This window comes from Amblyraja radiata, chromosome 4, assembly GCF_010909765.2.
Source record: "Amblyraja radiata isolate CabotCenter1 chromosome 4, sAmbRad1.1.pri, whole genome shotgun sequence".
Lineage (NCBI taxonomy): Eukaryota > Metazoa > Chordata > Chondrichthyes > Rajiformes > Rajidae > Amblyraja > Amblyraja radiata.
In genome coordinates, this window is record NC_045959.1 from 99,457,039 (window position 1) to 99,474,787 (window position 17,749).

General features: G+C 40.6%; 1 protein-coding gene across 1 annotated transcript in view; it reads right to left on the reverse strand.

Annotated features, from left to right (window-relative positions):
* The window catches only part of mib1 (MIB E3 ubiquitin protein ligase 1), a 136,786-nt gene that overhangs the window by 14,766 nt on the left and 104,271 nt on the right, over positions 1-17,749 (reverse strand). Inside the window, exons 14-18 of the mRNA XM_033020052.1 lie at positions 15,222-15,308; positions 13,844-14,005; positions 7,515-7,696; positions 3,942-4,134; positions 3,037-3,115 (exon numbers count right to left, since the gene is read on the reverse strand). Of these exons, the coding sequence (XP_032875943.1) occupies positions 3,037-3,115; positions 3,942-4,134; positions 7,515-7,696; positions 13,844-14,005; positions 15,222-15,308 (703 nt within the window). The remainder of the gene's footprint in view (positions 1-3,036; positions 3,116-3,941; positions 4,135-7,514; positions 7,697-13,843; positions 14,006-15,221; positions 15,309-17,749) is intronic.

Here is a 17,749-nt window from a genome sequence, read left to right on the forward strand (position 1 = left end):
GATAATAGTCTACTTTCCTGTTCTTGCCACCAAAGTGGATAACCTCACATTTATCCACATTACTATACTATTTTCTAAATGGGAAGAGAATCCAGAAATTGGAGGTGCAAAGGGACTTGGGAGTGTAGGTGCAGAATTCACAAAAAGTTAATTTGCAAGTCGAATCGGTTGTAAAGAAGGAAAGTGCATTTATTTCATGAAGGCTAGAATACAAAAACAGGAATGTAATGCTGAGGCTCTACAAGGTGCTGGTCAGGCTGCATTTGGAGTACTATGAGCAATTTTGGGCACCATATATCTGAGACAGGATGGACTGGCTCTATAGAGGATCCAGAGGTTTACAAAAATGATCCCAGGAATGCTTAGGTTAATATATGATGAGCTTTTGACAGCATTGGGCCGGTATTTGCTGGAATTTAGAAGGATGAGGGGGATCTCATTGAAGCTTAACGAATAGTGAAAGGTTCGGATAGAGGGTACGTGGAGAGTATGTTTCCACGAGTGGGAGAGTCTAGGACTGGAGGTCATAGCCTCAGAATTAAAGGATGTTCCGCTAGGAAAGAGATGAGGACGAATTTCTTTAGTCAGAGGGTGGTTAATTTGTGGAATTCTTTGCCAGATGGTTGTGCAAGATTAATCTTTCAGTATTTTTAAAGCAAAGATTGATAGGTTCTTGATCAGTATGGGTGTCGGGGTCAAGGAAAGAGCGTTCACGTCACGGCCCTATTTTCACCAATCTTTCCACCACCACGCACAAGAAGCGCAAGACAAATGCCATTGTATGCAGATGCCGAGCAGTGTTCAGCTCTGGCTGAACAACTTCTAATCTTATGTGTGGACTCGATAAGAAGAAATACGGGTGTGAAAGGTTACGGGGACAAGACAGGAGAATGGGGTTAGGAGGCAGAGATAGATCAGCAATGATTGAATGGCAGACTAGACTTGGGATGGGCCAAATGGACGAATCCTGCTCCTGTCACTTATGACATGCTCTCTCCCCCCCTCCCCCCCCCCCCCCCCCCCCCCCCCCAAATCTCATCTGCTGCAATTTGCTCCCGATGTGGCCTCATTTACATTGACGTGACCAAGTGTCACCAAACATTTGCGCTTGGTTGTGGACTTGGAATGAAATAAAGTCAGATGTAGGGTTGGAAGAATAAGGTGGCTAGAGTTTCAAGTTGGGGTTTTAGGGTACAATCTAGTCTGGATTTTATTTTTCGGGTTTCAGGTTAGTATCTAGATCATGATTAAGCAGTTAGGATGTAGGTTTTGTGCACAGCAGGACAATTGTCCCTCATATCTACCATTCTCTTCCCCCTAAATATTTATTTTTTATTGAGAACTGCCACTTTCATTGGCCCAAACTCTTCCCTACCCACTGACCAATGATACAAAAGTGAGTGGTTTTGCAAATATAGTGAAGATGGTTGTGAAAGATTGCAGCAGGATCTGGATTGATTGGCCAGGTGGGCAGAGGAATGGTTGATGGAATTTAATACAGAGAAGTGCATTTGCATTTTGGGACATCGAACAAGGGCAGGACCTACACAGTAAATGGTAGGCCTCTGGGTAGTGTTGTAGAGCAGAGGGATCTAGTTGTACAGGTGCATGGTTCCTTGAAGGTCGAGTTGCAGGTAGATAAGGTGGTCAAAAAGGCTTTTGGCATTTTGGCCATCATCAGTAGGAGTATTGAGTACAGAAGTTGGAAGGTCATGTTGCATTTGTATAAGACGTTGGTGAGACCGCATTTAGAATATTGTGCTCAGTTCTGGGCACCATGCTATAGGAAGGATATTGTCAAGCTTGAAAGGTTTCAGAAAAGATTTACGAGGATGTTGCCAGGACCAGAGGGTATGAGCCATAGGGAGAGGTTGAGTAGGCTGGGTCTCTATTCCATGGAGCGCAGGAGGATGAGGGGCCACCTTACAGTGGTGTACAAAATCATGTGAGGATTAGATCGGGTAGATGCACAGAGTCTCTTGCCCAGATTAGGGTAATCGAGGGCCTAAGGACATAAGTTCAAGGTGAAGGGGAAAAGATTTAATAAGAATCTGAGGGGATAGTCTTTTCACACAAAAGGTGGTGGGTGTATGGAACAAGCTGCCAGAAGAGGTATTTGAGGCTGGGATTATCCCATCATTTAAGAGACAGTTAGACAGGTACATGGGTAGGACAGGTTTGGAGGGATATGGACCAAGCGCAGGCAGGTGAGACTAGAGTAGCTGGGACATGTTGGCTGGTGTGGGCAAGTTGGGCCGAAGGGCCTGTTCCCTCACGGTTTCACTCTATGACCCTAAGACCAACTCTCAGTGAGAAGTTGGATGTTAGGGGTTTTGGAGGTTGGGCTGAGAGGCAGAGATACTGAGGACTCAAAAATGAACCCTTATGAGTTCTAAGGATGAGGTTCGTTTAAGCATGTCTGTTATTTTTAATTATGCAGGAGCTGCATTAATTAATCACTGAAAATAGTTTAATTTTTGTCTTCCTATTTTGGAAGTTTTGATTGTAAATCGACAAGTACTTATTTGAATTGTACTTGGATAAAGTTAGGTCAAGGATCACAGTTTGTTACTGGGTTTGGAGTGTGCTTTAAGATTAGGATTTTGTTTAGGCTTAATAGTTGGTCGTAAAAGAAAAAGTAACATATCAGAATAATACTCTTTGCCTTAACATGTGATGGCGATTATTTATAAAATGTATTGTAATAAACACTAATTTCACCTTTATAAACTCATTATGATGTTATTCATAATGAGACAGTTTCCTTGAAACTTCGCAAGAAGAAGAGTTCTCTATGGGCTCATGGAACATTTATTACCACAATATTCTGTCATTTCCATTGAACTAACTGCATGAAGGTTTGCACATAGTCGAGAATATACAGTCGTCACCGCAATAGAAACATGTATTGGACACGTCACAACTTCAGTGAAAAGGCAGATTAAAATAGCCATTGGTTTGGTTTCCACATCCAAGACAAGGTAAAGATAGAAAATGCCAATTCATAGAATTGCAATTTAAACTCATCATACTCACTCTCACAGGCGCACATGTGACCACAAGGCTGGAAAAGCACTGCTGCCTTCTTATCAGAACATACCACACATTCCTCAATCTGGGGTTAAATGGATTAGATTCATGTTAGTCTCTGGAAATTAAAATCTAAATAGCAATTCCCTTGCTCCAAGTAAAATCAAGCTTTCCTAATGTACAATCTGATTTTTTATTGTTGTCATTTTAATGTTTGCATCAAGAATAAATATTAATTAGGAAGAGGACATAAAATAACAATTCTCATTTATTATGTAACATAATTATCAAGTATTTCATAAAAACAAAGCAAAAATGAAAATCACAGTTATGGAACAAGTAGACTGTTTACAAAGAAAGCAAGTCAAAACACCAAGGCATGGATCTAATTTTGCATTCTTACCATTGCCAATGGTCCATGTTTCACAGCAAGAAAACAAAATTGCTGCCTAAACTAGGTGAGAAGCAAGGGATAAGAATGCAAAAATGAGCAGATTTAGTTTAGTTTACTTCAGAGATACAACTTGGAAACAGGCCCTTCAGTACACTGGGTCTACTTGTATATTATCCCATTTACACATGCACTCCTTACACACTGGGGGCAAATTTACAGAGGCTAATTAACCTACAAATCAGCACGTCTTTCTTAAAGAGCTATCTGGGAGGCAGTAGCTCTACCAGATGTTCAGAAAAGGATGGTAAGATATCAATAAATTCAGTTGTACATCGAGCACACACATCCTAAAACCATCTCGTTAATGAGCCTGAAATCAAGACAACTGCTGGAACTTTATAGATCTTGGTGTTTTGAATGCAGACGATTTAGAGATAGCTAACAAAAAAGGCAGTGGTAAAGAAATTATACTATCCTTGGGAGTCACACAAATTCAATTCAGAAAAATACAAATTACCTTTGTTCGAGACTGAACTTGGTCTTTACAGATAAGGCATTTTTTAACACGTGGTGAGCAAAGGGAGCAAGTAGCAATGTGTCCACAGGGTCCAAATAAAGTATCACGCTTCATATCTGAACAAACCATGCACTCTTCCAAAGTCTCTGTGTCATTGTTAATCATGGAAGGACTACGTGATCCCACATGCCCACTGAAAAAAGGATAAAATAATTAATCATTGTGTATCAGTTTCTTATTAGGATCAAATATTAATCTTTTAATTCAAGTTATGTCAAGCACAGAAATAAAGGATGGGTATGCTTAAGCAATCAATAAAAGCCATCTTTCATTGCCAAAAGAAGGTAGATGCCCTCAAGTATGTATGATTCCAAGAACTCATTTAATCTCAAATACCTTTACAAGAATGGAACAATTGGATATAGTGGAAATTCCAGCTTATTTCCCTTTCCATGACTGAGTAATGGCAAATAAAACTCACACTGCTATTATCTGCCATGATTTACTGAAAAATCATAAAATCCTTTCAACTGTGTTTAACTATGTTAAAAGGATTAACACATTTTATCCCGGAAAATTTCTGGACTGGACAACTAACCAGACATAGCATAAAATTGTGGGTCATAGAAACATAGAAAATAGGTGCAGGAGGAGGCCATTCGGCCATTCAAGCCAGCACCGCCATTCATTGTGATCATGGCTGATCGTTCCCAATCAATAACCAGTGCCTGCCTTCTCCTCATATCCCTTGATTCCACTAGCCCCAAGAGCTCTATCTAACTCTCTCTTAAATCCATCCAGTGACTTGGCCTCCACTGCCCTCTGTGGCAGGGAATTCCACAAATTCACAACTCTCTGGGTGAAGAAGTTTTTCTCACCTCAGTCTTAAATGGCTTCACCTTTATTCTTAGACTGTGGCCCCTGGTTCTGGACTCGCTCAACATTGGGAACATTTTTCCTGCATCTAGCTTGTCCAGTCCTTTTATAAGTTCCTATAAGATTCCCCCTCATCCTTCTAAACTCCAGTGAATACAAGCCTAGTCATTTCAATCTTTCCTCATATGACAGTCCCGCCATCCCAGAGAACAATCTCATGAACCTACGCTGCACTGCCTGAATCACAAGGATGTCCTTCCTCAAATTAGGAGACCAAAACTGTACATATTACTCCAGATGTGGTCTTACCAGAGCCCTGTACAACTGCAGAAGAACCTCTTTACTCCTATACTGAAATCCTCTTGTTATGAAGGCCAACATTCCATTAGCTTTCTTCACTGCCTGCTGCACCTGCACGCCAACTTTCAGTGACTGTACAAGGTGTACAAGGACGCCCAAGTCTCGCTGCACCTCCCCCGTACCTAATCGAACCCTTTAGGAAAATATAAAAATCAATGTTTCCATTCCTTGGTCTCCCAGGCCATGCATTAATTGTGGCTGAGTCATCAAGAACTGCAATGCAGGTGCAGCAGGCAGTGAAGAAAGCAAATGGTATGTTAGCATTCATAGCAAAAGGATTTGAGTATAAGAGCAGGGAAGTTCTACTGCAGTTGTACAGGGTCTTGGTGAGACCACACCTGGAGTATTGCGTACAGTTTTGGTCTCCTAATCTGAAAGACATTCTTGCCATAGAGGGAGTACAGAGAAGGTTCACCAGACTGATTCCTGGGATGGCAGGACTTTCATATGAAGAAAGACTGGATAGACTCGGCTTGTACACACTAGAATTCAGAAGATTGAGGGGGGATCTTATAGAAACGTACAAAATTCTTAAGGGGTTGGACAGGCTAGATGCAGGAAGATTATTCCCGATGTTGGGGAAGTCCAGAACTAGGGGTCACAGTTTAAGGATAAGAGGGAAATCTTTTAGGACTGAGATGAGAAAATCATTTTTTACATCTGGGGCTAGTGGAATCTGTGGAATTCTCTGCCACAGAAGGTAGTTGAGGCCAGTTCATTGGTTATATTTAAGAGGGAGTTAGATGTGGCCCTTGTGGCTAAAGGGATCAGGGGGTATGGAGAGAAGGCAGGGATGGGATACTGAGTTGGTTGATCAGCCATGATATCGAATGGCGGTGCAGGCTCGAAGGACCGAATGGCCTACTTCTGCACCTATTTTCTATGTTTCTAAGTTTCTATGTTATTAATACCAGGAATTTTAAAGTATTTTAAATGCTCTCTGCATCCAGCTCCAAAGCTTCCCAAAGCATTGGTGCTTTAACTCCTTGGGTCAAATCATAGTGTGCCCAATAGGGTTTGTTATTGCCCAATAGAACACTGTTGCACAACATCAGGCCCTTCGGCCCACAATGTCTGTGCCAAACACGATGCCAAGACCATCTCCCATCTACCTGCGCATAATCCATCTCTCTCCATTCCCTCATATCCACATGATTAAATGTCACTATCAACCACCAACCTTGGCAGCACATTTCAGGCACTCGCCTCTTTCGGTGTAAAAAAGTTGTCCCGCGCATTTTCTTTAAGTGCTGCCCCTCTCACCTTAATGCTATGCACTCTTGCATTAGATAATTCTATATACTTTTCTTGGTCTCCTTGACCTCTGACATTCCAGAGAAAACAATCAAAATGTGTCCCACTTCCTATACCAAATGCTCCCTAATGCAGGCAACATTCTGGTAAACATCCTCTGCACCCTTTCCAAAGCCTCCACATCCTTCCTGTAACAAGGTGACTGAAATCAATTCCACATACATTGTCTGAAATGTAGAAACCTTGACGGATTCAAGGAGCCAAATCTTTCAGCTCAGCTGTTGCTGGACACTTTATAGAAGCCCAGAGACTTGATGGAAACCCTAACATTATATCCTGCCAATGCAAAAAAAATGTATACTTTGGATTCTGCCAAGAAAGGACTGGCAGGACAAAGGTTTTTGTGATCGAAACATAGAAAATAGGTGCAGGAGTAGGTCATTCGGACCTTTGAGCCTGCTGATCATCCAACTCAGTATCCTGTACCTGCCTTCTCTCCATACCCCCTGATCCCTTTAGCCACAAGGGCCACATCTAACTCCCTCTTAAATATAGCCAATGAACTGGCCTCAACTACCTTCTGTGGCAGAGAGTTCCAGAGATTCACCACTCTCTGTGTGAAAAATGTTTTGTAGCAATGTCTCAATCTTTATCAGACGGAGCCAATATGACAAGATTTTGGAAAATGCTCATTTGTTCTTTTTAAATAATTACTTAGGAGCAGGGACAGTACATTATCATATTGGTGCAGATTGTGTTGACTTGGACTTTTTGCATGTCAGATCAGGAATAGAGATCCAAATTCCCAGTGATTTCCAATAGAGTTTGCATGTCACAGATTTAAGCAGTTTTGAGAGAGTAAATATTTTTAGAAAGGCAAATAATTATTTTTTATTGCTATTTATTATTATCTCATGAAAATCATATCATTAAGATAATTAAAATATTATTAAAATCACTTAATTGTGACAGAAGGCAAAAGTGTAAAGAGTCTATCCCTAAAATATATTTTTAATTTGTACACACTTCCAACACAATAAATTTGTGACTGCAACAATGTCAAATAAATATTGGTACACAAACCTGACTTTCTCTTTGTGACATTTTGCCAGGACTTTACAGAGGTTTGGATCTGGGCAAAGGTCAAGTGGTGACTGTCCTTTTTTATTTCGAATAGCAAGATCGGCTCCATTTGCAGCTAGGAAGCAAGCGATAGAAGCCGCACTCTTTTTATCTGCTCCCTGTGTCCCAAGGCCCATAAGCAACTGAAGAAAAGAATAATAAATCTTAAAATATGGAAGCATGATTAAATATTTAGGTTATTTAAAAAAAACCTTCAGAACAAGAATTCTTTCATATATAACTTGCTGGATTATTTTAAGAAATCTTGTCCGCGCAGCTTCTCCGTTTACCAGTTATGTAGGACATCAATTGCAAAGTTTCCAACACTGGAGCCTCTTTATTCAATTACAAAAACTTTAAGTAAACTGCAGCGTCCATTGATTGTAACCCAGTGGATGCTGCTATTTTCTTGATCCCTAAACACCTTCAATGTTTTCTCTTGAACAAAGATAACTTTCCCCACATTCTCCTTCTCAACTCCTTCTTCCAATTAATTTAAATGCTTGACACTAAAAACACTTATGGAGACAAAACAGTATTTGGTCAACACCAGTCAGCGGGTATGCTGGAAAAATAATAAAACAAAGATTTTTTTTAAAAATTTAGCAGGTAGCCTTGTTTAATGTTAAAAAGGCTGCTGTTTGAAATCAAAATGAGTTCTTTCCTCAACGATTATGCAATTTAACATTCATGAAAAAGTCAGCATATTCTTATCTTCGCCACCGCTATCTATTGGCCCTGTCTCACGGTGCGAGTCCACCCACGAGTGAACCCGAGTGAAAGAAAAAAAAAATCACTCGTGGTTGTCTACGAGATTCCAAGTTTATGTTCACGAGTTTAAACGAGTTCCCACATGTATGGCTAAGTTTGCCGTTTACTTCTCATATCTGCGATGTACCAAGTTCCTCTCCCGAGTTACCAAGTTCCTCTCCCGAGTTACTCTTGAGCCAACCGTGAATGAAGGCCTGTTTAAGTATCAAATAGAGGAGCTGGACAGCATCTCATACAGTAAGTATATTGTGATTCAGTATTGAAAGTTATTCAATTTCAGAACTTAAAAAAACTAGGCAGGATCTCGGCCCCGCACTCGCTGCCATTGTGCAGCAAGGATGCGGTGGCGGCGAAGCAACAGTGTTAAATAAGACGGCTCCATCCTGCGGCTTTGAGTTAGATAGAATTCAGCGCGGCCGCATCTATTGATATGACCTACAAAGGAAAAATGCGCACCGTCCAGTGCCAGAGCGTTTTTCTCTGCTTCATATACGTGGGAATTCCCTCAGTATGGTCATTCAGCGGGACAGGCAGCATCATTGGGGAGAAGGAATGGGTGACGGGATGACGTTTCCAAAATTCTGCTGCGTCTTTGTGTTACTCCAGCATTGTGTGTTTACTTTTTGTCAATCAGCATCTGCCCTTTCTTGTGTATGACATTATTTGTATCCGTGGCAGTTGATTGTCACTCCCTTTAGTTTCCTAGGGGGTCGGGACGGGACTGGAGTTGGGTGGGAAAGGTGGGGGGGGGGGGGAGAGGGGAGGGTTGGGGTGACTTAGTACAGGAGACAAGTGTAGGAGAGGTGTACTGTCTATGTGGGCAGACACTTTGGTAGTGATTGCCCACCAGTCTCAAAAGCCGCTGTTTCTCCCTGTCCCTGGGATAGCAGGGGGCGATCAAACAGCACAATACCCCCCTCCACGCCAACATGAAGGGCAACGATCCCAAGGCTTTAGCGTCAGAAACAGCGGGCAGGCGACAATCACCCGCCATAACGCGAGAGAGATCATGCACTATTGTAGGTCTCCTTTGTACGTCTGTGTTTCTGTCTTTCTCCATCTCATTGTTGGCCCTGTCTGTGGCCGTTAGCGCCATGAGTCGCTAAGTTGCGTACACGAGTTCCGACGTTCCCGCTACGTTAATTGTACGTGATTACCACGAGTTCAATTTGTTTTAAACTCGGGGTCACTCGTGAGTCGACTCGCACCGTGAGACAGGGGTTTAACTGTACTGAATTCCACTGATCCACCATCTTTGCACTTATTCACTTATATCACCCAAAATACTAAAATAATTCAAATTTAAAATATTGCTTATTCATTCTTAGCCTCATCTTCCCCCTCAAAGTGCTGTAGTAACTCAGCAGATCAGGCAGCATCTCTGGAGAACATGGATAGACGATGTTTTGGGTTGAGCACCTTCTTCAGGTGGTTTGTAGCATATACAGGCGAGGTGGGGGGGGGGGGGGGGGTTGATTGGCAGGTAGTTGAACAAAGGCCATAGGTGAAAAGTCAAATAATGTGAGATAAGGATTGAAGAGGTGTGTAATGGAAAGCAGAGGAAGGAGCTGGAGGGAAGGGAAAAGGAGAAATTGTGGCACGTCCAGGTGGGGGAAAGGGAAGAAATACCTACCCGGATATTCCATCCTCTGGCTTCACATTTCATGTTTCTTCCATCCTTACCCCCATAACTTATTTTTTTTGTCTTTTCATCTCCAGTGTTTATCCAACCATCTGCCTATCAACCCCCCCCCCCCCAATTACCAGTGTCCACCTTTCATTTGCCAGGATAGATACAAAATGCAGGAGTAACTCAACAGGACAGGTAGTATGAGACTCGCTGACTTACTCCAGCACTGTGTGTCTTTTTTGGTAAACCAGCATCTGCAGTACCTTGTATCTACATTTGATCCCTCCATAAGGGAATCCTTCCAACTCACTAATCTCCTCTCATCCTTCATCATCTTGTTTTCTGTTGGAGCTATTTCATGTCTGATTATACTTCGTGAAGTATTAAAATAAAATTGTGTTAAAGCTGTAACCTCAATGTAAATTGTTGTTGGTAGACCCAAAATGCTCGAGTAACTCAGTGGGTCAGGTAACATCTCCGGAGAGAAGAAATGGGTGACGTTTCGGGTCGAGACCCTTCTTCAGACTGATGTCAGGGGAGGGGGCGGGACAAAGATAGAATGTAGTCGGAGGCAGTAAGACTAGTGGGAGAACTGGGAAGGTGGAGGGGATGGAGAGTGAAAGCAAGGGCTATCTGAAGTTAGAGAAGTCAATGTTCATACCGCTGAGGTGTAAACTACCCAAGCGAAGTATGAGGTGCTGTTCCTCCAATTTGTGCTGGGCCTCACTTTGACAATGGAGGAGGCCCAGGACAGAAAGGTCAGTGTGGGAATGGGAGGGGGAGTTGAAGTGCTGGGCCACCGGGAGATCAGGTAGGTTAAGACGGACTGAGCGGAGGTGTTCAGTGAAACGATCACCGAGCCTGCGCTTGAAGTTGACACGTGGAACAGCGGGTACAGTAGATGAGGTTGGAAGAGGTGCAAGTGAACCTTTGCCTCACCTGGAAAGACTGTGTGGGTCCTTGGATGGAGTTGAGGGGGGAGAGAAAGGGACAGGTGTTGCATCTCCTGCGGTTGCAGGGGAAAGTACCTGGGGAGGGGGTGGTTTGGGTGGGAAGAGACAAATTGACCAGAGTGTTTCGGAGGGAATGGTCTGTGCGGAAAGAAGAAAGGGGTGGAGATGGGAAGATATGGCCAGTAGTGGGATCCCTTTGGAAGTGGCAAAAATGTTGGAGCGACAGCTGATGGGGTGGATGGTGAGGACGAGAGGGACTGTCCTTGTTGTGAATGGGGGTTGTTGAACAGTTGCTCAAACCTGGCTACTTCTGTTTATGTAACCGCTGACATAATTTGCCTAAAAACAGCACCCACAATGTGTCGTTTTGCAAGCAATCTCATTTTCAATTGTTAAATGTGCAAAGATATTGACAATGAGATATTGTTTTTTGATGGTGTCACCAAAGCAGTTAAATGTAAGCAATCAAAACAACCAACAAACCTTTTTCAGGAATAGCGTTTTCAATGCATTTAACATTAAACATGCACATCTCAGTAACTGAATTGAAAGAATGTTTCTGCTTGAGGTGCAGCTCTCAACCAGTAAACATGCTGCATGTGTGAAATGTGCTCATTGAAACTATTTATTACATTTATGTTTAACTCAGGAGAGTGTAAATCTCCTCGCCTTTTGGACACATCCCAGCATAATGATGCAGCAGCTGTGTTTTCTCAGAAACTGGTCTAACCCCTCATTCCTACTGATGGCAAATCTAGATCAATCACAATAGATTAAAATATTATGTGTAGGAAGGAACTGCAGATGCTGATATATACAGAAGATAGGCAAAGTGTTGGAAGAAGAAAGCAGAATCTTAAAATAGGACCATGGCAGTTGAGTGAAATTAGAAAGGGCATCCTCAAAAAAGATTGTGGCAATCAGAAACTCCCTCCTCCAAAGGCAGATATTAGATTCTCATTAGAGCTTGGGAAGCGACAAAGGGTAAATTAAACTGGGAATCAACTGTGATTGTATAAAATAAGAGTGAGGCTTGAGGAGCTGAAAACGTAATCCTATGTATCGTGTTAAATTAGCCACTTTGGAATTAACTCAACTGATGGATTAATTGAAAAGATTAAAGAATAAATTCTCCTTCTATTAAATAAATCAAACCATTTGTTTATTCTAGTAAGGGGCAATTTATGAACTTTTCTGTGATTGGGTAGATTTATAAAGCATATTAAAATATTATGTGTAGGAAGGAACTGCAGATGCTGATTTATACCGAAGATAGGCAAAGTGTTGGAGCAACTCAGCGGGTCAGGCAGCATCTCTGGAGGAAAAGGATAGTTGGCCCGACCCAAAACGTCACACACACACCTTTTCTCCAGAGATGGTGCTTGACCCCGAGTTACTCCAGCACTTTGTGTCTATATTAATATACTTTCGACCTTCAAGCACTAAATCAAGTATCAGGAAAGTCCCGTGTCACTGCATTAAATGACAACATCCTTAATTTCACCAAACTTATTTGCCAAAAATAGTTGCGGACAGGAATAATATTTGATGGTGCAAGGCAAATAAAGTATGTATAGTCATGTGGCTGCTTCCTTTTATTATTTTCAGCACAGGATATTATGGCAGGCAATGTAAAGTTTGGCGCCTTTTAGTAATTCGTACAAATAACTTTGTTTTCCCTATTATTTGCAACTTTGATAGTAAAAAAATCCAAAGATTTTATGCCACATGTATTTTTTCCTCTGTTGTAGATAGAATCCAATAATTTATATTATCTGATGAAGTGAGAAAATAAGGCATAGCATTGCTAGTTGGCATGTATAAAGGATAGATTGCACTTGAAATGGAAAATTAATTTTCAGAAAATTAAATTGATAATTCGCTTTAAGTTATTCTAATGGACAATTACTCCAATTTGAAAAGACACACCAATTCCACATGACTATACATACTTTATTTGCCTTGCACCATCAAATATTATTCCTGTCCACAACTATTTTTGGCAAATCAGTTTGGTGAAATTAAGGATGTTGTCATTTAATGCAGTGACACGGGACTTTCCTGATACTTGATTTAGTGCTTGAAGGTCGAAAGTATATTAATATAGACACAAAGTGCTGGAGTAACTCGGGGTCAAGCACCATCTCTGGAGAAAAGGTGTGTGCGTGACGTTTTGGGTCCGGCCAATTATCCTTTTCCTCCAGAGATGCTGCCTGACCCGCTGAGTTGCTCCAACACTTTGCCTATCTTCGGTATAAATCAGCATCTGCAGTTCCTTCCTACACATAATATTTTAATATGCTTTATAAATCTACCCAATCACAGAAAAGTTCATAAATTGCCCCTTACTAGAATAAACAAATGGTTTGATTTATTTAATAGAAGGAGAATTTATTCTTTAATCTTTTCAATTAATCCATCAGTTGAGTTAATTCCAAAGTGGCTAATGTTAACACGATACATAGGATTACGTTTTCAGCTCCTTAAGCCTCACTCTTATTTTATACAATCACAGTTGATTCCCAGTTTAATTTACCCTTTGTCGCTTCCCAAGCTCTAATGAGAATCTAATATCTGCCTTTGGAGGAGGGAGTTTCTGATTGCCACAATCCTTTTTGAGGATGCCCTTTCTAATTTCACTCAACTGCCATGGTCCTATTTTAAGATTCTGCTTTCTTCTTCTACTGCAGGAACTACTTGCACTGTATCTACCTATTTTAATTCATTAAATGAATGAAGTTGTTTCAATTAGATTACAACTCAACGTTCTAAACTCCAAGGAATACATATACAATGTCAATGCAGCGTCCTCAATATATTTTTCTAGAGAATCTGAACTGTATATTACCATTATTTCTCATCCATTCTCCTCCTCAATCAATACAAAAAACATATATATTGAACATACAACACTTAAATCCATAAACTATATTTACTGTGTTCTTGGAAGGTTCCCAGCCACTGTCTACTTTTCCCACATCCTGCATATCCTGTAGTTGACGGAGCTGACACAAAGTGTGATGGCGTAGAGCTTCATGAAGAGGTGTATCACCATCTTTATCTTGGATATCCAATTTTGCACCAGCACGAACCAATAGCTTAAAAGTAAAGTAGAATTCAGTTACAATGTCCTCTTGAAGGCCCTTCATTGCATTCTTTTAAAGTTGAAAACTTTATTTTGGATGAGCATCAATGCTAATAATATAAATTAAACTTAAAGTTGATACTTTTAATTTTTGATTTCAGTCAAATTATTAATTAATTAGAAAATTGTTACTCATATGACACCCACAAGTGAAAATTTCCCATAAATACATATACAAATGAATTCAACGTTAAGTGGGGAATATTGAAATATACTGTTCAACTTAAAGCTGGTACTCAAAGGATTAAGTACACTGAAAATGGGACATAGAGTTTAAAGATCTGTTAACCTTATATATTGAGAAAAAAAAATTAAACTCAGAATAGTGGATACAATAGCTTTAATGAAACTTTTGCTCACAACAGTGGTTGATGCCATTGAGCTTGTTATCTTATAGAGAAATTTCCTGACTGAGGAGCACCATCCAAACAAACAGAAGGGGAGACAGCAGCTTCCATCACATCCAAAAGAATGTGATGATGAGAAAGATGGTAGGATCAGGGCTGTCTGTCCAATTTACAGAGCACAGGCTGCAAGTTTCCAGCAATGCCATCATTCATTGTGCTAGACGTGATGTAGCCACATCGGAGTACTGAGTGGCCACACCACTTACAACAAACCTCCCAACACAAGCCCTCACAGACAGCCACTCCACATCAATTCATGGGGCAATTAATTGCTACGTTAATGCCAGCAGAGGGCATAGGTTTGCACCAATTTTCTAGCACAGCCATGCACAACAGAAGGAAGGGTAGATGTTCTATTAGGGCTCTTGTTCCTGGTGGTGCCTCCTGAGTGTTAACCAAGTATTAATTAACTATTTAGTGAATACAGAATACTGCACAAGTTAAAACATTGACTGCATTACGCAAAGCATGAAATAGTGCAACACAAAACCCTATAACTGCAGGTTCAACTGTATTTCTGCTTTTAAGCAGTTACATAATAACCGCAGGCCTGTCAAATTTTTGTGGTTAATTCTGCATTACAGTAACTGATAAGTTGAGAAACACTAAGCACTGATGTAGCGTATCCATATCATGCTGGCATTTTTGTTGCTCATGGGTAAAAATTGTACACGTACAGCAATTTCAACGTCTACGATTTCATCAATCAATTTCCGCAAACAACTAAATACCTTCTCTTAAAATACGCAGGTTCTATCTTACCCGAACAATTTGAGTATGCTGCCGCTCAACAGCTAAATGTAATGCTGTTTGCTGGTTAACATTCTGGATATCCAGGTTAGCACTGCCCTGAAAAACATGAAACATGTGCATTTGTGATTAAGCAAGTTTCCTGACTACATAGTAGCTCAGTACTCGTACAAAATCAAGGTACATCTAAGTACTAATAGTACATTATTGTGAACATTCTAGTTTTCTAATATAGTTATTAGTATAAACAAACATTATAGACTGTACACACGGAAATGGGACTTTTGACCCATTGTGGCTAATGTCAAACTTTTTGCCCATATGCACTAACTACATTTATCTGCATTAGGTAGACAAAAATGTTGGAGAAACTCCACGGGTGAGGCAGCATCTATGGAGTGAAGGAATAGGTGACGTTTTGGGTCGAGACCCTTCTTCAGACTGATGTGGGGGGGGGGGGGGGAAGGGGGAAAGAGGAAAGGAAGAGGCGGAGTCAGCGGGCTGTGGGAGAGCTGGGAATGGGAGGGGAAGGAGAAACATTAAACATTTCCTAATTATTCCATTAGCAAGTTCCAGACATCAATCACTCTGTTTAAAACTTTTCCCTCAAATCTCTTTAAAACCTTCCTCTCATCTTAAATCTAAACCCCTTGTTTTTGATACCCACCCTTGGAAAATAGATTTTGATTATCTGGCCTAACAAAGTCTTTCTCTGTACCAGTTTATGACTTATGGCCTGCTGTTTGCTTCCATGTATTTTCAATGCAATCGGGCATTTATATCATGCTTAATTAGAATAATGATGGCCCCATAGCAGAAGCATCCATGTCTTGGGGCTGGAAACTGGAAGTATCCCGAGCTAATTCTGCAACCTCCATCATCTATTGCAACAAGTGATGGCTCCCACTGATTGTCGCCGGAAGCTTGCGTCCTTTTCAGGACGGACGATGACAGCGATGTCAACATTTGAAACATGGACACAAAAGAAGAAGAAGAATGATGCACATCAAAAGATAGGTAGGCTTCAACCAAGGTTTATCTATCTGGTAGTCTATTGTAATTGTGATATATTATAATTACAACTTCTATGACTAGCATATAAAGGTTCCCTTCGCAGCTACCAATCAATAACACAATGTTATTTTTGGGAATTGCCAGATTCCAACAAGTTCGTGTTGGTATCCAGTAGTATCTTCTGCTACTTATCAGCAGCATGCTTTATGGGAAGGAAAGGAATTAAACCTTCAAAGTGCAAACGACATGCCCCCACAGACATAAATGATGGTTTTGTTTGATATCCAGATAGTTGCTATATTGCATTCATCACGTATCACTCCAATATCCTTCCAATTTTCGATAAAGTTGAAAATAAACAAGTTTATTTTGACAAGTTCAATAATCGTCGTTTGGAGCCAGTGTTTTATTTTTGTCAGGGCTAGTGACACCATCACGTATCAATAACTCAAAAGACAACTGCATTTTAATGACAGGTCATTGACTTTAAATGCTAACTGTTTCTCTCTCCACAGATGTTCCTGACTTGCACACTATTTTCAAATCAACTGCTCTTATTTCAAATTTCAATCTTTGGCATTATTTTGCTTTTGGTTCAATGCATGCAAGTTGCAATGCAATGCAATGGAAGACTAGGACAGTGTTGCAGGAAATAATAGTAATCAAAAAAACAGTGCGGATGGATAAGAAAGAAATGTATATTTAAAATGTTTCAAATCAGATCCAGCACTTCTACTTTCAATGGGATTTGCAAGCAAACTGGCTCTTAAATATTTTATTAAGGCTCCATACCCACGTCTGTATCATTGTTCCATCTTTATTATTAATGTCCAAGATAATTTCTGAATCTTGGGAAACTTGTCAGTTGAAGAGAGGCTCAAATTGCTGGAGGGAATATGCAAATATCTATCCAGTAATGCTTGTGAGTTAGGAGCAGAATGGAAATATCTCTTAGATCATAAAGGTACAACTTCCCTAGAGATTATATACCATCTCCAACCACCCAATTATTCAAAGAACTATCCTCTCCAATTTATGTTCTTCTCAATAGTGCAATTTGATTTCCTCTGCTATTCCACCAATTGCTCCCTAATCTCATCTTGATCCACATCACTGCATGCATAAACCTACCACCTTTTTCACTAGTTATGGCCTTGTGTTGCACTCGGACCTACTCAACAGCCAGTCTCTCAATTTACCCGATTGTCACCACAAAATATATTTCAAAAATGGTGTCCTCAAGTCTGGCAAAACCCAATTTAAATATATATATTTCTTGGTTCCTGACGACTAAAACCAAATGCCACTTGTGCAACATCTCAATTACCCCTCTCCAACTCCCTGAATTCCCAGTTTCCTAGTAAATATGGGGACTGATAATTAAGGGAGACCTCTTCAATGCAATTAGATCTTCATCTGCTGCATCTTGAAGGACTTGGCTTTGAATGGAAGAAAAATGCACCATGTCTGCAACAACTGGATAAGGCTGTTAAAAGAACAGCTTCAGGAATACATGAATGCAAAAC